General features: G+C 48.5%; 2 protein-coding genes across 4 annotated transcripts in view; one reads left to right on the top strand and one right to left on the bottom strand.

Annotated features, from left to right (window-relative positions):
* Positions 1-16,138, bottom strand: part of VPS16 (VPS16 core subunit of CORVET and HOPS complexes) — a 26,304-nt gene extending 10,166 nt beyond the window's left edge. Inside the window, exon 1 of the mRNA XM_009436712.4 lies at positions 15,989-16,138. Within this exon, the coding sequence (XP_009434987.1) occupies positions 15,989-16,041 (53 nt within the window). The 5' untranslated portion in view covers positions 16,042-16,138. The remainder of the gene's footprint in view (positions 1-15,988) is intronic.
* PCED1A (PC-esterase domain containing 1A) lies at positions 15,593-21,496 on the top strand. 3 transcript variants are annotated; one of them, XM_009436715.4, is made up of 8 exons: positions 15,593-15,950; positions 16,883-17,027; positions 17,546-17,625; positions 17,735-17,973; positions 18,071-18,221; positions 18,339-18,585; positions 20,504-20,779; positions 21,109-21,496. In XM_009436715.4, exons 2-8 carry the CDS (start codon positions 16,904-16,906, stop codon positions 21,354-21,356), a joined length of 1,365 nt encoding a protein of 454 aa, XP_009434990.1. In that variant the 5' UTR covers positions 15,593-15,950; positions 16,883-16,903; the 3' UTR covers positions 21,357-21,496. The 3 variants fall into 3 exon arrangements, with proteins under 3 accessions (XP_009434990.1, XP_063659324.1, XP_001159755.1); XM_063803254.1 differs by lacking the exon at positions 15,593-15,950 and adding an exon at positions 16,464-16,605 and having other exon boundaries at positions 17,335-17,625; XM_001159755.5 differs by lacking the exon at positions 15,593-15,950 and adding an exon at positions 16,470-16,605.

Genomic DNA, 21,496 nt, shown 5'->3' with positions numbered 1-21,496 from the left:
ATACTAAACCAGACACAGTGATTACCTTTGGGGAGGGTGGTAGATGGGGTAGACACCTGCGGAGCTGTCCACTTTTATACTACAAGCATACATCATTTTGTTGCACTTTGCTTTACTGTACTTTGCAGTTACTGCATTTTTACAAATTGAAGGTTTGTGGCAACACTGAGTCAAGCAAATCTATCAGCGTCATTTTTCCAACTGCATGTGCTCACTTCATGTCTCTGTGTCACAATTTGGTAATTCTCGCAATATTCCAAACTTTTTCATTATTATTATATCTGATATGGTGATCTGTGATCAGTGATGTTACTACTATAATTGTTTTGGGGGTGCCACAAACTGCACCCATACATGATGGTGAGCTTAACGGATAAATGTTGTATGTGTTCTGACTGCTCCACCAACGAGCCGTTCCCCGATCGTCTCTCTCTCTCTCTCTTCAGGCCTTCCTATTCCCTGAGACACACAGTGTAGAAATTAGGCTAATTAAAAACCCTCTAACTGTTCAAGTGAAAGAAGAGTGGCAAATCTCTCACTTTAAATCAAAAGCTAGAAACGACTAACCTTAGTGAGGAAGGCACGTTGAAAGCCAAGACAGGCCAAAAGCTAGGCCTCGTGTGCCAGTTAGCCAACTTGTGAATGCAAAGGAAAAGTTCTTGAAGGAAATTAAAAGTGCTACTCCAGTGAACACAGGAATGATAAGAAAGCAAAGTAGCCTTTTTGCGGGTAAGGAGAAAGTTTTAGTGAACTATGTACAAGATCACAACATTCCCTTACGCCAAAGCCTAATTCAGAGCAAGGCCCTAACTCTTTAAATTCTATAAAGGCTGAGACAGGTGAGGAAGCCGCAGAAGTTTGAAATTAGCAGAGGTTTGTTCATGAGGTTTAAGGGAAAAAGCCATCTCTGTAATGTAAAAACACAAAGTAAAGCAGCAAGTGCTGACAAAGAAGCTGCAGCAAGTTATCCAGAAGATCTAGCGAAGATCATTGACAAAGGTGGTTGGCTAAACAACAGATTTTCAATGTAGACAAAACAGTCTTATATTGGAAGAAGATGCCATCTAGACCTTTCATAGCTAGAAAGAAGTCAACACCTGGCTTCAAAGCGTGTAAGGACAGGGCTGACACTCTTGTTGGGGCCTAATGCAGCTAGTGACTTTAAGTTGAGAACAGTGCTCATTTACCATTCTGAAAATCCTAGGACCCTTAAGAATTATGCTAAATCTACTCTATCTGTGCTCTAGAAACGGGATAACAAAGCCTAAATGACAGCACATTGTTTACAGCATGGTTTACTAAACGTTTTAAGCCCACTGCTGAGACCCACTGCTCAAAAAAAAAAAAAAAAGATTCCTTTAAAAACATTACTGCTCATTGGCCAGGCGCGGTGGCTCATGCCTGTAATCCCAGCACTTTGGAAGGCCGAGGCAGGCAGTTCACAAGGTCAGGAGTTGAGACCAGCCTGGCCAATATGGTGAAACCCCGCCTCTACTAAAAATACAAAAATTAGCCGGGCATGGTGGCGTGCGCCTGTGGTCCCAGCTACTCGGGAGATTGAGGCAGAGGAGTCACTTGAACCCAGGAGGCGGAGGTTGCGGTGAGCCGAGATTGCACCACTGCACTCCAGCCTGGGTGACACAGCGAGATTCCATCTCAAAAAAAAAAAAAAAAAATTACTGCTCATTGACAACGTATCTGGTCCCCCAAAAACTCTGATGGAGATGTACAAGGAGATTAATGTTGTCTTTATGCCTTCTAACACAACATCCATTGTGCAGCTCATGGATCAAGGAAAGAGTGATTTCAATTTTCTTTTTCTTTCTTTCTTTCTTTTTTTTTTTGAGATGGAGTCTCACTCTGTTGCCCAGGCTGGAGTGCAATGGTGCAATCTCAGCTCAACGCAACCTCCACCTCCCGGGTTCAAGCAATTATCCTGCCTCGGCCTCCTGAGTAGCTGGGACTACAGGCATGCACCACCATGCCCAGCTAATTTTTCTATTTCTTTAGTAGAGACAGGGTTTCACCGTGTTGGCCAGGCTGGTCTCGAACTCCTGACCTCAAGTGATTCGCCTGCCTCAGCCTCCCAAAGTGTTGGGATTACAGATGTGAGCCACCACGCCCGGCCTCAATTTTCAAGTCTTATATAAGAAATACATTTTTTTCTTTCTCTCTCTCGTTTTTTTGTTTTGTTTTGTTTTGTTTTTAGAAAGACATTGTCTTGCTCTGTTGCCCAGGATGGAGTGCAGTGATGTGATCATGGCTCACTGTAGCCTTGAAGCCTCAAACTCCTGGACTCAAGTGATGCTCCAACCTCAGCCTCCTGAGTAGCTGGGACTACTGGCGCATGCTAGTGCACTTGGCTAAAAAATTTGCGTGTGTGTGTGTGTGTGTGTAGAGAGACGGGGTCTCTGTTGCCAGGCTGGTCTTGAAATCCTGGCCTCAAGTGATTCTTATACCTTGGCCTCCCAAAGTGCTGGGATTACAGGTGTGCACGACCGTGCTTGGCCTAGAAATACATTTTATAAGGCTATAGCTGCCATAGCTAGTAATTTCTCTGATGGATCTGGACAAAATTGAAAGCCTGGAAAGGTTTTCAGTGGTGCAATCTCAGCTGGAAAGGAGTCACCATTGTAGATGCCATTAAGAACACTTATGATTCATGGCTGGGCACGGTGGCTCACACCTGTAATCCCTGCATTTTGGGAGGCTGAGGCAGGCAGATCGCCTGAGGTCAGGAGTTCAAGACCAGCCTGGCCAACACGGTGAAACCCTGTCTCTACTAAAAATATAAAAATTAGCCAGGTGTGGTGGCGGGTGCCTGTAATCCCAGCTAATCAGTAAGCTAAGGCAGGAGAATCGCTTGAACCCGGGAGACGGAGGTTGCAGTGAGCCGAGATCATGCCACTGCACTCCAGCCTGGGTGACAGAATGAGACTTCGTCCCAAAAAATAAAAATAATAAAAATAAAATACTCTTATGATTCATGAGACGAGGTCAAAATATCAAAATTAACAGGAGTTTGGAAGAAGTTGATTCCAATCCTCACGGATGACTTTGAGGGGTTCAAGACTTCAGTAGAAGAAGTCTCTGCAGATGCAGTGGAAACAGCAAGAGAATCAGAATTAGAAGTGAGGCCTGAAGATGTGACTGAATTGCTTCAATCTCAGCACTTGAACAAATAAGGATTTGCTTCTTATGGATGAGCAAAGAAAGTGGGTTTTTGTTGTTGTTGTTTGTTTGTTTTGAGACACAGTCTTGCTCTGTCACCCAGGCTGGAGTGCAGTGGCATGATCTCGGCTCACTGCAACGTCTGCCTCCCAGGTTCAAGCAATTCTCCTGCCTAGGCTTCCTGTAGCTGGGATTACAGGCACCCAGCACCACATCCAGCTAATTTTTGTATTTTTAGTAGAGACAGGGTTTCACCATGTTGGCCAGGCTGGTTTTGAACTCCTGGCCTCAAGTGCTCCGCCCACCTTGGCCTCCTAAAGTGCTGGGACTATAAGTGTGAGCCACCATGCCCGGCTGAAAGTGGTTTCTTGAGATGGCATCTACTATTGTGAACACTGTTGAAATGACAACAAAGGATTCGGAGTATTACATATACTTAGTTAATAAAGCAGCGGCGTGGTTTGAAAGGATTAACTCCAATTTTGAAAGTTCTACTGTGGATAAAATGCTATCAGACAGCACTGCATGCTACCGAGAAATCTTTCATGAAAGGAAGAGCCCACTGTTGTGGCAACTTCATTGTTGTTTTAAGAAATTATGATAGCCACCCTAACCTTCAGCAACCACAACTCAGATTAATTAGTAGTCATCACCATTGAGGCAAGACCCTCCACCAGCACAAATACTACACGTTGCTTAAGACTCTGATAATCACTAGCATATTTTAGCAATAAAGTATTTTTAAGTTACATACTTTTGTTTAGACATAATGCTATTGCACACCTAATATACTACAGTATACTGTCAACATAAAACTTTTATATGGACTGGGAAACCAAAAAAATTCATGTGACGTGTTTTGCAATATTCATTCTATTGTTGTAGTCTGGAACTGAACCCATAATATCTCCAAAGCATGTCTGTATATACTTTGGCATTATTTGAATTTACAACCCATATGCATTTCTTTTGACATTCTATAACTAAAATCATTGGGTGAAAAAACATCTGATAGGAAAATATTCATACAAATCTAGCATGCCAGTTATCAACGCATTGCCTCTCAGCTCCAAATTCACCCTTTAACCCATGTTCTGTGGTAATGGTCAGCATTCCTTTAAACATTTCTCCTTTATAGTGAGCATGTTAAGCTTTCTCAGCAGAGGGCGCTGGAAGGACACTGCACTAGGAAGGGGCCCTCCTGTGCTTCCAGGGTTGGTGGTCAGCCAGCAGTCAGGGTGTGAGAATATCTAGTACTGCTCCGCCCCAGCCATGCATCCGCAAAGCATGGTCCCTCAGCAACATCGCAGCACTTTCCGGATCACCTTCTCAAGCTGTCTGGACAGACGCTGCACTCCAGGCTTCCTGCCCACACCAGGTCCCCACTTCCTCTCTATACCAAGATGCCTGGCCACTGGCTGCATCCTGCCTGTGCACTAGTGTTTCCACCAATGTCCTCTGCACACCTGTACACCCAGCCACAGGTTTCTTGAGACAGCGTCTCGCTCTGTCGCCCAGGCTGGAGTACAGTGGCACGATCTCGGCTCCTGCAAACTCCACCTCCCGACTTCACACCATCCTCCTACCTCAGCCTCCCGAGTAGCTGAGACTACAGAAGCCTGCCATCACGCCCAGCTAATTTTTTTTTTGTATTTTTAGTAGAGACAGGGTTTCACCGTGTTAGCCAGGATGGTCTCGATCTCCTGACCTTGTGATCTGCCTGCCTCGGCTTCCCAAAGTGTTGGGATTACAGGCGTGAGCCACCTCGCCCAGCCTGTGTGTGTGTTTTTTTTTGTTGTTGTTTGTTTGTTTTGAGATGGAGTTTTGCTCTTGTTGCCCAGGCTGGAGTGCAATGGAGCAATACCGGCTCACTGCAACCTCTGCCTCCCAGGTTCCAGCAATTCTCCTGCCTCAGCCTCCCAAGTAGCTGGGATTACAGGCATGCACTACCATGCCCAGCTAATTTTGTAGTTTTAGTAGAGATGGGGTTTCACCATGTTGGCCAGGCTGGTCTCAAACTGGTATCGTTAGTAGAGACGGGGTTTCTCCATGTTGGTCAGGCTGATCTTGAACCCCCAACCTCAGGTGATCTGCCCACCTCTGCCTCCCAAAGTGTTAGGATTACAGGCGTAAGCCACCATGCCTGGCCTACCTTGCCATATTGACACTGTGTGTTGCAGGCCTCCTGCCTGCACCAGCACTCCCATTCACACCATACACCTAACAGCCCAGGCTAAGAGTTGCAGCTTGCCTACGTCTTTTTACGCCTTGTAGCCCCAGAGGGTTGCTTCTTGCTTGTCTGATATTATAGACCAGCTCTAACCTGGGCAAACCAACTTCTCTGCCATCCAGTGGGCTGCAACTGTATTTTTCCAACGAGGTCTGAACCCTAGCCTGAAGACAGGCTCCCTCTTCCAAGTTTGTCATTCCTTGGGTACTCTTCCTTGGCCCCAGGCTATCATAAAATTTTCTTATATCTCATACTCTTTTTTTTTTTTTTTTTTTTTTTGAGACAGTCTTACTCTATCGCCCAGCTACAGTGCAGTGGTGTGATTGGCTCACTGTAGCCATGACCTCCCAGGGCTCAGGTGACTCTCCCACCTCAGCCTCCTGAGTAGCTGGGACTACAAGTGTGCACCACCATGCCCAGCTGTTTTTTTGTTGTTGGTTTTTTTTTTTTTTTTTGTAGAGATGGGGTTTCACTATGTTGCCCAGGCTGGTCTCAAACTCCTGGGCTTGTGTGATCTGCCTGCCACGGCCTCCCAAAGTATTGGGATTACAGGTGTGAGCCACCATGTCCAACCATATCATATACTCCTTTATCATAGTTAAATAATTTTTTTCTTTTTCTTTTTCTTTTCTTTGGAGATGGCGTCTCGCTCTGTTGCCAGGCTGGAGTGCAGTGGCAAAATCTCGGCTAACTGCAACCTCCACCTCCCAGGTTCAAGCGATTCTCCTGCCTCAGCCTCCCAAGTAGCTGGAACTACAGGTGCACACCACCACACCCAGATAATTTTTGTATTTTTATCAGAGATGGGGTTTCACCACGTTGGCCAGATAGTCTCGATTTCTTGACCTCATGATCTGCTCGCCTCGGCCTCTCAAAGTGCTGGGATTACAGGCATGAGCCACTGCATCCGGCCTTTTTGTTTTGTTTTGTTTTTTGAGACAGAGTTTCGCTCTTGTTGCCCAGGCTGGAGTGCAGTGGCACGATCTGCGCTCACTGCAACCTCTGCCTCCAAGGTTCAAGGAGTTCTCCCGCCTCATCCTCCCAAGTAGCTGGGGATTACAGGCGCCCGCCACCACGCCTGGCTAATTTTTTGTATTTTTATTAGAGATGGGGTTTCGCCATGTTGGCCAGGCTGGTCTCGAACTCCTGACCCCAGCTGACCCACCAGCATTGGTATCCCCAAGTGTTGGGATTACAGGCATGAGCCCCCACACCAGGCCAATAATTCTTTATATTAAACTTTCCACGTTAAGTCTTCTGACTGGACCCAGACTGGTACAGACTTGGTATAGAAGGAATAGTCCCAGAAGACAGACCCCCTAAAGATGGGATTTCGGAACTGGCTTGGTGTTGAGCTCTTTGTCAATGGAAAACTGATGCTATAACCCACTGTATGCACTTGCATCACAATTCATCAAGCCTGCAGTTTACTGTGGTGAAATGGTAACTGAAACATGTGCTGTAGGAATGACTTCTATATTTGCCAGTGTGGCAGTAATGATGACTTTATAGATGGTGGCATGGGATGGATTGTTTTGAGTGCACTTGAACATTTACAAAGAGAAAGTGATCTCAGGTCTGTTAACACTCAGCTTGAGTCATGTTCTGAGAAGCAGAAGTCTTCTCTAACAGCACCCCCCCCCCCAAAAAAAAATCTTATTTCAACCGGGTGCAGTAGCTCACATCTGTAATCTCAGCGTTTTGGGAGGCAGAGGCGGGCAGATCGCCTGAGGTCAGGAGTTCAAGACCAGCCTGGCCAACATGGAGAAACCTGTCTTTACTAAAAACACAAAATTAGCTGGGCGTGGTGGCGCATGCCTGTAATCCCAGCTACTGAGGAGGCTGACACAAAAGAATCGCTTGAACCCAGGAGGCAGAGGTTGCAGTGAGCCAAAATCGTGCCATTGCACTACAGTCTGGACAATAAGAGCAAAACTCCGCCTCAAAAAAAAAAAAAAAAAAAGAATCTTATTCCTTGTAGCCACATAGCTGCTATTGCTGAAAATCAAACACAAATTTGTGTGAGTTGTTGAATTACAACAGTTGAATTCCCCCAACACACCATTTCTCATGTGAAAATTAGGGTACTGATAGGAAACAATGAGATCCTGAAACTTGGAAGAGGGATATCTGGTTAGATCCACATGAAACTGACAATCTTGAACTCCCAGGTCATTCTGAGCTTCCCTTACCAGAGGGAAGCCTTCCTGTCTCCAAGGAGACTAGCTTTTCCTTGAAAGCCCTGCTAACCTAACTTGGGGTAGCTGTCTTAGAAGCCTCCCAATCCACGTAATGCTGCCAATAGCAAAGACAATACGTGACCCCAATATGGCACCATTCCCGGAGGAACCAGCCTACAAGTTCATTATATTAGGTCTCTTCCATTTCAGAGAGGGCAATGACTTATCCCCACTGGAACAGATACATATTCTGAATGTAGATTTGCCTTTCCTGTCTGCAACGTGTTTTCCAGCACCCACCATCTGTGGATTTACAGAATGCTCTATCCAGCATTGTGGCATTCTGCAAAGCACTGCAGCTAATCAAGGACCTCATTTCACAGCAAAGAAAGGTAGCAGTGGGCTCACAGCCATGGGATCAACTGGCCTTACCCTATACCCCATCACTCACAAGCGGCTGACCTAAATTTACTGACAACTTGGTTATAGCACCAATTGCAAGACAATGTCCTTAAAAGGGTGGGGTTCTTTCTTATAAGATGCAGCCTAGGCTTTTAATCAGAGATGATTATATGGTGTTATCTCCTCCATTTCGGGCCTAGATTCAAGAGGTGGAAGTGGGAGTGGCTCCGCTCACTATTACACCTGATAACAACCTTACAAAAATGTTGCTTCAGACAGGCATGGTGGCTCACACTTGTAATCCCAGCACTTTGAGAGGCTGAGGTGGGTGGATCACCTGAGCCCAAGAAGTCCAGGCTGCAGTGAACCAAGACTGCACCACTGCACTCCAGCCTGAGTGACAAAGTGAGACTTTGTCTCTAAAAAATTAAAATAAAAAATAAAAAATAAATAGAAGTAGAGCCCTTGTGGTGAGTGAATGCAGGCTGACTCCATATAATAGGACTGTGGGACCCCAGTTGGGTTTGGTGCCTGTGGATGTGTAGCAGTCCCAATCTGCCTGCTACGTGAACCTCATGGCAGTGCTCATCAGACTGGGTACATGTACAGAGGTGGTGAGAGGCTGGTGCACTGGAAGGTGGTTCTGCACCGTGCAGGGGTAACCAAAGGACAAAGGATCAAGGTTGCTAGGGAAAGGGCAAGAAAAAAACTGAAGCAACTGACTGTGGCTGTACTCTAAGGTGGGCAGAGAGGGAAACATCTACAAAAGGGGGTTCTGCATGTAGACACCAAGAGAACAGAGGGCTCCATGAATGAGGATCCTGAGGAGGCTGAAGGATGGGTATATCATGGGGAGGTATTAGAGTATCGGTGCAGACAAGAGCTTATGGTAAGAGAGGGGGCGGGGCCGGGCGCAGTGGCTCACGCCTGTAATCCCAGCACTTCGGGAGGCCGAGACAGGCGGATCATGAGGTCAGGAGATCAAGACCATCCTCACCAACATGGTGAAACCTCGTCTCTACTAAAAATACAAAAATTAACTGGGTGTGGTGGCGCATGCCTGTAATCCCAGCTACTCGGGAGGCTGAGGCAGGAAATTTGCTTGAACCCGGAAGGTGGAGGTTGCAGTGAGCCGAGATCATGCCATTGCACTCCAGCCTGGCGACAGAGCAAGAGTCCGTCTTAAAAAAAAAAAAAAATAGAGGGGGCGGTTTGATTTTAGCATTTCAGAGGTAGAGCAGTTCTGGATGAGCACAAGGGTGGGATGGGATCCAGGGAGGGGGTGGATGAGATGGATAAAATCACTTGAGTAGAGGTCATAGAACCATGAAGCCAGGTGGCCACTTAAGTCTCCCTAGAAGGTGGCAAGAGCTGGGATGCCTAGGAGGCCGTGGGCTAAAACAACAATCAGGGAGCAGTGCAGTTGGTCAAGGATGTCTGCAGCGACAAAGACCAGGTGGGAAGGAGACACAATGGACCCCCTAAAGGGGTACAAAAGTAAAGGTCAGGGAGTGAAGAGCAATAACGTATGGACCACCTCCTGAAGCCTTAGAGGTAAAGTGGGCTTCTAGAGGACAGTGAGGTGACTCCAACTGTGCCTGGAGGGTAGCACAGGGTATGGATGGGCAGAGTGAAGAGCAGCTTCTCAGGAAAGCCTAAGGGTGAGGACTCTGTGAAGAGAGGCCACACTCTTAGTGAGGAAGGCCAGCCCCATCTTTCTGCTCCACTCCTACGTCCCAGAAGTGGAAATCTCAGCAGCAGTAAATGGACCTTGGAATCGAATCGAATACCAGGAAATCGTTAAACCTAAGGATGTAGTGAGGTACCGGTAGCCTCAATTGCAGTCCCCTGCTGGAAAGAGTGAAGAAATTCCTGTGGCAGGGCAGCTGAACTGCTGGAGAAGCATGGTCTACTGGGGTGTGAGAAGACCCTTGAGTGAAAATAGATGATCTCCAGCCTGTCCAAGCTAAGATATCAGACCACTAGGGAGGAAGATGCATGTTAGGTATAATCTGGTTGCCTTGGGGTATAATCCAGTAATTCCCAAATCCCAGGCCCTAAAGAGAGTTCACTGTCACTCCTGCAATCCCTTGTTTCCAGCCTGTCTCAAAAACATATACTACTAAAGAACTCCTGGGCATTGTTGCTGGGAATGTAAAATGGTACATCAGCTGCTATGGAAAAAAGTAAACATAGAATTACCATATGATCCAGCAATTCCACTTCTGGATATATACCCAAAATAACTAAAAGCGGAGTACAGAGGCCGGGTGCAATGGCTTATGCCTGTAATCCCAGCACTTTGGGAGGCCGAGGCAGGCAGATCACCTGAGGTCAGGAGTTCGAAACCAGCCTGGCCAACATGGTGAAACCCCATTTCTACTAAAAATACAAAAATTAGCCAGGCACAGTGGTGGGTGCCTGTAATCCCAGCTACTTAGGAGGCTGAGGCAGGAGAATCACTTGAACCTGGGAGGCAGACGTTGCAGTGAGCTGAGATCGCGCCACTGCACTCCAGCCTGGGCAACAGAGCGAGACTCCATCTCAAAAAAAAAAAAAAAAAAGCGGAGTACAGAAAATATTGAATAGATATTTGTAGACCCACATTCATAGCAGATTATTCACAATAGCCAAGGGCTACCAGCAACCCAAGTGTCCATGGAAAGATGAAATGGATAAGCAAAATGCGGTAGATGCATACAATGGAATATTATTCAGCCTCGAAAAGGAAGAAAATTCTGACACATGCTATAACATGGATAAATCTTGAAGATATGATGCTAAGTGAAATAAGCCAGTCACAGGAAGTAAGTGCTATATGACTCCACTTACATAAGGAGTCTAGAGTAGTCAAATTCTGAGACAGAAAACAGAATGGTGGTTGCCATGGGCTGGAGGGAGGAAGAAATGGGGAGTTGTTTGAGGGTACAGAATTTCAGTTTTGCAAGATGAAAAAGTTCTGGAGACTGGTTGCACAACAACGTGAATATACTTAACACTACTAAAGGGTACACTCAAAAATGGTTAAGAGAGTAAATTTTATATCATGTATATTTAACCACAATTTTTTAAAATGTTCCTTTTTTTTTTCAGCCTCCCAAGTTGCTGGGATTACATGTGCGTGCCACTACATACAGCTGACTTTTTTGAAAAAAAAGTTCATGTTTATGTATCAAAAAAACAAAATGAAACAAAAATATAACTACTTAAATAGTTGCCCTCCCTTCTAAAAATAATTTCAGGAGTATATAACGTATCTTAACTCTCCTTTCTTTTACCATAAGATGCTTCTTAGTACCTGAAACTCAATGTATCTAGAACCAAGCTCACCTCCTTCCCTGCCAAACTCATGCTTCCTTTCTCATGATTTTATTTAAGCCCCAAATCCAAGTCATCCTTGATTCCTTGCTCTCCTTCCTCCCCACCAAGTGCAGTCATTACGAATTTCTTCCACTTTACTTCTAAATCTCTGAGACTGGCCCCTTCTCTCCACCTCCACCATCACCACCCCAGTACTGGCCATCTTCAACTTTTTCCTGTTCTGTTCCATCAGGCTCCTAACCATCTCCCTTGCTTCCATTTTGCTTGTTCCTTCCAACTTTTCCCCAGCATTGCCTACAAAAGGAACTTAAAACACACACACACACACACACACACCCCTTGCAAATCCAATTACATCAACCTTTTGTTAAGATCCTTTAATTGAGGCTTCCCATCGTTCTTCAGATAATGGTGATCTACACGTCCCTGCAGCGTGTGACCCCTACACGAAGGGCATCAACTTCATCCATGTCCTGTTCTTGTTGCCTACAGCACTCCAGCCACACTGGCTCTCTGTAGGTCACTGTGCATGCCTCAGTCCTTCCTGCCTCAAGACTTTTGTGTATATGCTCTTCTCCACCTCCATCCCACTTCATGCACCTAAATCTACTCATCCCCTGGATAGGGTATTATTACTTCTTTCAGAGTGTCTTCTCTACCTTTGACTCCTGGAGTCTGTAACATGTTCTCTTAGGTTATTTGCTACTATACCTCTCTTTATAGTGATTATGATCAAACAAATACTGAGTGATTATCAACTGTCTCGCCTGCTGGCTGTAAGCTCTATGATGGCAGGCAGAACTCTTCCACATCTGTTTTATCATACTGGCTCAGCCTGCCAAAGGGATGGGACAAATTAATTAATTAGATTAGCCCAAGTTGCATTTTTAGGATTAAAAAAGTAGCTTAACTTCTGGAGTCCCATAAGAACTGGTCACCGTTTCTCCTCCTTGCCTTCCCAAATTGAGTGGGTTCTCCAGAATACTACTCCCAATACAAAAGAATCCTGTCAGGCAGATAGGACTTGAAATGCAATGTCTGCCACCTGTTTTATCATTCATTCACTGACTCAGACATGTATCAAGTCCTGCCTATGCATAAAGCTATGCACACATATGAACAAAACTAAGTACTTGCTCTTAAAGCATTTCCATTCTGGTGGAAAAGGTGAAACATGCTCTTACATTTTCCTGTTAACCTGCCCGCCCCCAAAACCCTATTTTTTAACAGAGGTCTAGAACCTGTTTGGGTTCAAAGCCTGACTCCACTACTCAATAGCTGTGTAACCTGGTCACTAGTTGTATAACCTGGCCTCTCTGTGCCTCGGCTTCCTCATCAGTAAGATGGTACCTACCTCATGGGATTGTAAGGCTTAAGCAAGTTAAAACACATAAAGTACTTAGCATGTTTAGTACATAAGAAAGGCTCAATAGCTGTTAGCAACTTAAAACATAAATATCCTCCCCAGCAAGCCTTAGACCCCTAATCTTTTCTGGCAGTACAGCACAGGTAAGAGTAGGTTAATCATTCAGATTGTGTCTGTGGCATGCACCCAACACATACATTCTTTTAAAACCTTATTAACATGTCAACAAAGCAAAGACTACATCTGACAAATAAGAGCTCTGTGGTAATGAGGTCAATGTCTGCAGTACTTTTTGATTTAATAAGCCTGGGTAGGCAACAGGTATCTTCAAAATAATACAAGTAAAGTTGATATTTTAAAAGTGAATGTTGTATCAACTAGCTGGTGTGTAAATACTAAATGACATGGCTACCTTGGTCAGCTGAAATTCCTTCTCCACAGAAACAAGTTGAAATCATTTCCTACTGAATTTATGGAATTTTAATGAAGTTTTTGCAATTTTTTCATACTGCACAGGCATGTTTCTTTTCTTTTTTTTTTTTCCCCAAGATGGAGTCTTGCTCTGTTGCCCAGGCTGGAGTACAGTGGTGCGATCTTGGCTCACCGCAACCTCCGCCTCCCAGGTTCAAGCAATTCTCCTGCCTCAGCTTCCCGAGTAGCTGGGATTATAGGCGTGTGCCACCATGCCCGGCAAATTTTTGTATTTCTAGTAGAGACGGGGTTTCATCATGTTGGCCAGGCTGATCTCAAACTCTTGACCTCGTGATCTGCCTGCCTCGGCCTCCCAAAGTGCTGGGATTACAGGCGTGAGCCACCACGCTCGGCCAATTGCACAGGCATATTTCTAAGAGAGAATTATAAATAAACAACAAATGCAACAGGTCTCTAAAAACTGCCACAGGGCACTTGTCCATCTAGGAAGTATATCACATTAGGTACCAAAAATTACATTTAAAAGTTTTAATATGTCAATGAGAATGGTATACAGTTTCATTAGCACAAACAAATGTCTTCTATTTAAGTAAGACCCCCATGCAATGTCTTTGTGATCTTTACTTGCAATCCATAACATATATCTATCGATAGATAGAGATACATCTATCTATCTATCGATAGATACATCTATCTGTCGACAGATAGATACATCTATGTCTATCTATACAGATACATCTATCTGTCGATAGATAGATACATCTATGTCTATCTATAGATAGATACATCTATGTCTATCTATAGATAGATACATCTATGTCTATCTATAGATAGATACATCTATATGTCTATCTATAGATACATCTATATGTCTATCTATATATAGATACATCTATATGTCTATCTATATATAGATACATCTATATGTCTATCTATATATAGATACATCTATATGTCTATATAGATACATCTATATGTCTATCTATAGATACATCTATATGTCTATCTATATATAGATACATCTATATGTCTATATATATATAGATACATCTATATGTCTATCTATATCTATCTATAGATAGATAGATAGATATATCTATATATAGACGGAGTCTCACTCTGTTGCCTGGACTAGAATGCAATGACGCTATCTCGGCTCACTGCAACCTCCGCCTCCCAGGTTCAAGCGATTCTCCTGCCTCAGCCTCCCAAGTAGCTGGGATTACAAGCACCTGCCATTATGCCCGGCTAATTTTTGTAGAGACAGGGTTTGACCATGTTGGTTAGGCTGGTCTCAAACTCCTGGCCTCAGGTGATTCGCCCACCTTGGCCTCCCAAAGTGCTGGGATTACAGGCATGAGCCACTGCGCCTGGCCTAAAATAATATTTTTAATTTTTCAGAGGGAGTATGCTATGTTGCCCAGGCTGGAGTGCAGTGGTTATTCACAGGTTCTATCATCGGTCCCTATACCCTCAAACTTCTGGGCTCCAGTGATCCTCCTAACTCAGCCTCTCCAGTACCTGGGACTATAGGAACATGCCACAAAGCTCGGCCCAGTAAAATATTTTTTAAAAACTTTAACGGGCAATTATTACATAGCAAGCACTGTTCTAAATATGCACTGGTGATAAAGAGAAGCAAGAAACATGCTTTTGGCCGGGCTCAGTGGTTCACGCCTGTAATCCCAGTACTTTGGGAGGCCAAGGTGGATAGATTGCTTAAGGTCAGAAGTTCAAGACCAGCCTGGCCACCATGGTGAAACCCCACCTCTAGCAAAAAATACAAAAATTAGCCGGGCGTGGTGACAGGGGCCTGCAGTCTCAGCCACTCGGGAGGTTGAGGCAGGAGAATCCCTTGAACCCGGGAGGCGGAGGTTGCAGTGAGCCGAGTGCCCCTGCACTCCAGCCTGGGCAACAGAGGAAGACTCTGTCAAAAAAAAAAAAAAAAAATGCTTTCAGCCCTGAAGGAGCCTGGTTTAGCAGAAGAAACCTATACAAATGTCGCCTAAATATACAAATAGGCCATACCTAACAGACCCTAGCACTGGGCCCAGTGAGGCCCACAGGATTCTACTGGGGGAGAATCAGGCACAGTTCCAGAAAGAACCCTTGAACTACTAAGTCCTGAAGGATGCGCAAAATTCTTCAGTGAGATAAAGAGAGAAATGGCAGTATCCACAGAAACTGCAGACTGGTTAGGGCCTTGTAATTCTGCGCAGCTGGAACGCAAGATTTGGGTAGGAGAGCGGTAGATGAGGTTGGAGAGACAAACGGGCTGCCTTACAGATAGACGTTCCACGAGAAGTTCGTAGTTTTTCCTATTAGGGAAGCTATGGGAAAATCCTAATCTGGGTAACGATGTAACGGGTTTACACTTTAGAAAAATCCGTGGTTTAGGACTCTACAACTCCCATGGGCGGGCTGCCCTAACCCAGGGGTTCCCACTTCCGCTGTTCCGGGATTCACGGACGACTCGCCCCCTTTTCCCAGCCTTGGTCAGCACTGTTACCCCGCCCGCCGTGCGATCCCGCCCCCCTCGGAGCGCCCCTGTGGTCTGACTTCAGCAGCACTTTCCGGCAGGAGACTGGGCACTCGCTGTCACCCGCGAGCTGCCTCCCTCAGCGAGATCTGAGCATCTTTCCGGAGGCTAACAGACCTGGGCTTCGGGGTGACCACTGTGCTTGCCTCAGTTTCCTTTTCTGGAGCAGGGGAAGGCCCGGCTCCCTGCCCAAAGGCGGCAGTGCGCTAAGTGGCAGACGCTCGGGGAAAGCCGGCGCGGGGCGGACCCCAGCGCCAGTAGTGACGGGGGCGAACGCCGCCGGGAGACTCCAGCCGGCGGGCGAGCAGGGTAAGCCAGGCCGTGGGCGGGAGAGCGGGGCAGCTCACCGGTAAAAGGCAGAGTCCCCGAGTGGGTTCCAGTTCGCCGTGTAGCAATCCATGGCTGGTGCAGACGGGAGCTGGGAAGCACCGAGGGGACACCCACCTAGAGCGGGCTCCAGGCCGGCACTTCCGCTTCCGCCCGTCCGGGTCACGTGGCGAGGCCGCCGCCGCGGCCATCACCACTGTGGGCAGCCTCACTTGGCTGCCGCCCCGAGGCCCCAGCCCGTACCTGGGCTTCGCGCCCGCCAAGTGGGCCCAGCCCTGGCTCCTGCGCCCTGTGGCGGCCACCTCGATCGCCTTGCTTTCCCTTCGGGCACTGGGGGTCGCTCAGGGCGGGACATGGGTGAACGGAAGTGGAAGCTGTGAGCGTCGCAGCCCGAGGCGCCGAGGCCTGAGGCGCCGTCGGGGCCACCGCGACGCTCGCATGGAGAGCGCTGGGCGCTGGGCTGTGCACCGACGGCTAACCTGGACCCACGGTCTCTGCGGGGCGGGAGCTTTGCAGAACCGACTGGCCGACTGGGGCGCGGGAACATGAGGCTTGGCTAGGAGCCCGCTGCGGGCCAGGCGCGCGGTGCGCAGGCATACCCGGGTCGCGGGTGAATACCGCGGAGCCCCGGGACTTGGTAATTGGCGCGAGCGGGTGCGCGCATGCGCGGGACGGCGGCGGGCACGTGGCGAGGCGCAGGGCGGCGCCGCGCGGGAAGCTCCCCAGTGCCCTGGAGGCCTGCTGGCTGGACGACCCCCTGCCTCTGGTACCAAGTGTGACCAAGGCTGGCGCCGCCATGGCTCTGCTGCCGTCACCTCCTCCCTTTAGCATTGAGCAGCCCCGGAGGGGCTAGCCCTGAGGCTGACCTGCCCAGAGTCCCCACCATCGCGCTGCTTAGTGGCCTCTCCCTGCAGCCTGTCGTTGCTGGTGGCGGCATGGTCTTCTGTCTGTCGAGCGAGGAGCCGCGCCGCCCGCTGCGAAGCGACATGGTCCACTTCCAGGCCTCGGAAGTCCAGCAGCTGCTACACAACAAGTTCGTGGTCATCTTGGGGGACTCCAGTGAGTGCCTCTTCTAGGGTGACGCTTCCAGTCCCACACCTTGCAGCCCGTTCAGTGTGTCTGGACCATTTGTTTCCATCTCACATCTCTTGTCTGTCTTCTGGTCTGTTCTCGTCCAGTAGGTTTTCTCTTTTTCTGTCCCACACATCTTCCACAGGAGTCCTGACAGGTGTAATAACCTGTGCACTTTTTAGCCCATCCTTGCTCAGCATTTCTCGCCCTGACAGCTCCCCATAATTTCCATCACGAAAGCGTTGCATTGTGTAGTGTGTCTCCTGGGTGACTTGGCCGACTTAATTTCTGCCAGGTGATCTTGGGTCACTGTATACTGCTGGCCAGGAGGCACACAGAACAGAGGCAATGCCAGGACTTTTTAACCTCATCTTTTCTCCTGCGTCTAAGTCAACCACAGAGCTGGTGTCGGGCACCTCAGCCCTGGGAAAATGGGGTCCTGGACTTGGAAGGAGCTGGGGCAGGCTGAGGTCTGCCTCAGCCTTGGGATCTCTGTCTCCTCCCAGTTCAGAGGGCTGTGTACAAGGACCTGGTGCTCTTGCTCCAGAAAGACTCACTGCTCACAGCTGCCCAGCTGAAAGCCAAGGTGAGGGAAGCTTGGTGGCCATGTCAGTGGTGGGTGGGCACAGACCCTGGCCTGGCAGGGTTCTCCTCCCTGGCATGGGTCTGACCAGTAGGGTGGGGGGGGTGGGTAGGGGGAGCTGAGCTTTGAACAGGACCAGCTGGTGGCTGGGGGCCAGCTGGGCGAGCTGCACAACGGGACACAGTATCGTGAGGTCCGCCAGTTCTGCTCGGGCTCTGGCCACCACCTTGTGCGCTTCTACTTCCTCACTCGTGTTTACTCCGAGTACCTTGAGGATGTTCTGGAAGAGCTGACATATGGACCTGCCCCGGACCTGGTGATCATCAACTCCTGCCTCTGGGATCTCTCCAGGTTGGGGCGAGGGAAAGGGAAATACTGGTTGGGGCTGGAAGTATGGCTGAGGCAGTCCACCCTTGTGCTCTTGCCCACCCTGTGTGTTATCCAACAGATATGGTCGCTGCTCAATGGAGAGCTACCGGGAGAACCTGGAGCGGGTGTTTGTGCGCATGGACCAAGTATTGCCAGACTCCTGCCTGCTGGTGTGGAACATGGCGATGCCCCTCGGGGAACGTATCACTGGGGGTTTCCTCCTGCCAGAGGCAAGTGACTGAGGCCCATCAGGACAAGAGATGGGATAGCAGACTGGTAGATAGGACACCCTGCTTTCAGACCCTGCTGCGTTCTGTGGCTCTTAGAGGCTGCACTTTCTCACTTAGCTCCAGCCCCTGGCAGGCTCCCTGCGGCGGGATGTGGTTGAAGGGAACTTCTACAGTGCTACGCTGGCCGGGGACCACTGCTTTGATGTCCTAGACCTCCACTTTCACTTCCGGCATGCAGTACAGCACCGTCATCGGGATGGTGTCCACTGGGACCAGCATGCGCACCGCCACCTCTCACACCTGCTTCTGACCCATGTGGCTGACGCCTGGGGTGTGGAGCTGCCCAAGCGTGGCTATCCCCCTGGTGAGCCCTACCATAAGTGGGGGGGTAGTGATGCACTGGGGCCCTCAGAGGACAGGGCTCAGAAACAGAATGGGACGCAGCCACTCAAGGGAAGTAGAGGTCCCTTGAAGGACTCCTGTGGCTTCTGCATGCACCTTCCTCAACCCCTGAGGAGGGTTAGATCATCGGAGCAATATTCTTGTCCAAGTTCCAGTTTTCTACAGTCTGGCTGTGTAGTCATTTCTGTGTGCTTGAAGGAGCTTGTACAAGTATTGACCACATAAGGCAGCATGTTGCAAGGGTCCTACCCAACAGATTAACAGGAAAGAAATGGGGCATGGGTGTGAGGAGTGGAAAGACAGGGAGGAAGGGCCATCCAGGCAGTGTGGCAGAAGCAAAGAAGCCCACAGCTGGGGGGCGGGGGTACAGTCAACTGGCAGGGTGTGGAACAGGGATGTTGCATCAGGAAGGCCAGCCTTATGGACTTGGGCTCAATGGACAGTGTTCCATAGGCTTCTTAGTTCAGCCTCAGAGTCCCACTGTGACTGGTGCAGCTTGGTGTAGCTCTCCTCTGGCCCCATCTCTGGGCCTTTGGTGGAGGCTTCTGAGGGCCCCACTCCCCCTTGTTTTGAGGCACTGCTCCCCATCACATCTCAACTGTAACACTCTGCTGCAGAACCTCTGTTTCCATGTCAACACCCTAGTCCCTGCATGCACACAAAGAGGGCACCGTGGCTGATTGTCTCCATGGCTGCTTCTCCCCTGCATCGTGTCCTTAAAGGGCAAGTTTCCTGCTGCACTTGTTGACGACTCACCCCTTTCAGCCCCAGTGTCTAGCACAATTTCCCTGTACACAGGATCAACAGAATTGTATTTGTTGAATGGGAGGCACGAGTCATGTTAGAAGGCCGATTATGGCAGCACAAGAGGATGTGGGGGCACAGAGAGTCCAGGAATATCATAGAGACAGACCTGTAACACTTGGTAGCCAGGAGTTGGAGCATCAGGGAGGTGAATACAGATTTTGGTTAAACATCCCCGTTTTCTTGTTTAGATGTAATAATTGATCCCCAGCAAATGATGGGATGCCCTGAAGGTTGTAAGGCTAGTTTTGATGGCTTAGGCCTTTGAAATCCAATTTGGAGCTACAGAAGTTAGGGCCATGAAAAGGGAGAGTTGATTTGGGGTGGAAGGATGAGTTGGTGAGTTTGGTCACAGCAGATTGATTTGAGGTACTTTGGAAATACAGAGTAGATTTGCAGTCATTGGTACCCAGCAGAGAGATTAAAACTGAGGGCACAGTGGCAGCTGTGAGGGAGACAGAACGATGCTCATGCTTTGGATTGGCAGGAAAGAGGGGCTATGGCGGAAACAAAAGGAGATGAGGGCAGGGGCACTTTTAGGAAGGACTGAGGCTGCTGGCAGTGTCACATGACTGTTGAGAAGAAGGGAATTTGTTAGCAAGTGGTTACATTTAGTAGGAAAAGTGTTGAGGGCATGGGTTTGGATTAAAGGAGGGAGTGAGCAATTGAGGAGGAAGTGGAAATTGGGCAAAACATTCCTTTTGGAAGTTTGGATGGTAAAAGGAAGTTGTTGGGGAAGGGAATAACAGGATCTTTATGTTTGGCTTATTTACTGATCTATGGGGAGGAGGTGGGCGAGGAAAAAGCTAGATACAAGACCTGGACAAACAAAGAAGGCTCTGGAGGGAAGTGTGAGGTTAGAACAAAGGTAGGTCTGAGAGGTAAGAGAGAAGGAACACACTTTGGGCTTGGCCTGAAATGAGAGGGAATGAGGAAAACTGGGTAGAGGGCAAGGATGCTCCAGCCTGGTGGCTCTGCTCTCCAAGAGGAAGGAATAGAGCTTTAGAAGTGTGGATGGCCAGAGTTCAGGGCAGCCTGGCTCCCAAGCCTACCTAAAACAACCATCCCATTCCTAGACCCGTGGATTGAGGACTGGGCAGAGATGAATCATCCATTCCAGGGAAGCCATAGGCAGACCCCAGACTTCGGGGAGCACCTGGCCTTGCTCCCACCCCCACCTTCTTCTTTGCCTCCTCCCATGCCTTTTCCCTACCCGCTTCCTCAGCCCTCGCCACCTCCCCTCTTCCCACCCCTGCCCCAGGATACCCCTTTTTTCCCAGGCCAGCCCTTCCCACCCCATGAATTCTTCAACTATAATCCAGTGGAGGACTTCTCGATGCCACCCCACTTAGGTAGGTGCTTCTGCAGCTCCCCCACCCTCTTGTACCTCCCCTTACCCAGCCTCCTATGCCTAGGTGAGCTGAGAGGAGTTGGGTAGCTCCTTGTGCCCCTAGCACTGGGTTTGGTCACAGCAGTCCCTGAGTCTGAAACATCATCTGTAGGTTCATTAATCAGCTCACTGGTTGTCACTGTTTCACCGTCTGAAGGTAGGGGAAGGACTATCCCTTTTTTGTAGATAGGGAAACAGAGAAGCTCACCTGGAGGACAAGAGTTGCTTGAAGGCAGAGCTGCACTCACTCTGGCCAGAAGCCTGCTCTTATAATGACTGGTTCTTTTGTAGGATGTGGCCCTGGAGTGAACTTTGTGCCTGGCCCTCTGCCACCTCCAATCCCTGGCCCTAATCCCCATGGTCAGCACTGGGGCCCAGTGGTCCACCGGGGGATGCCACGCTATGTTCCTAACAGCCCCTACCATGTGCGGAGAATGGGGGGGCCCTGCAGGCAGCGGCTCAGACACTCAGAGAGACTGATCCACACATACAAACTGGACAGACGGCCTCCTGCCCATTCGGGGACATGGCCTGGGTAGACTGGATCTTGGGCTGGGACTGGATGTGCCAATGGCCCTGCAGGGCCTGCCTGGCACCTCAGGTACTGGGCTAGGGTGTCTGCTATGCCTGGTATTGTTCTTGTCCATTGCTGTCACCAATAAAGGCATGGAAGAACAGA

The sequence above is a fragment of the Pan troglodytes genome, chromosome 21 (assembly GCF_028858775.2).
Source record: "Pan troglodytes isolate AG18354 chromosome 21, NHGRI_mPanTro3-v2.0_pri, whole genome shotgun sequence".
Taxonomy (NCBI): domain Eukaryota; kingdom Metazoa; phylum Chordata; class Mammalia; order Primates; family Hominidae; genus Pan; species Pan troglodytes.
Note: the sequence above shows the minus strand (reverse complement) of the source record. Positions and strands in the feature narration are given on the sequence as shown.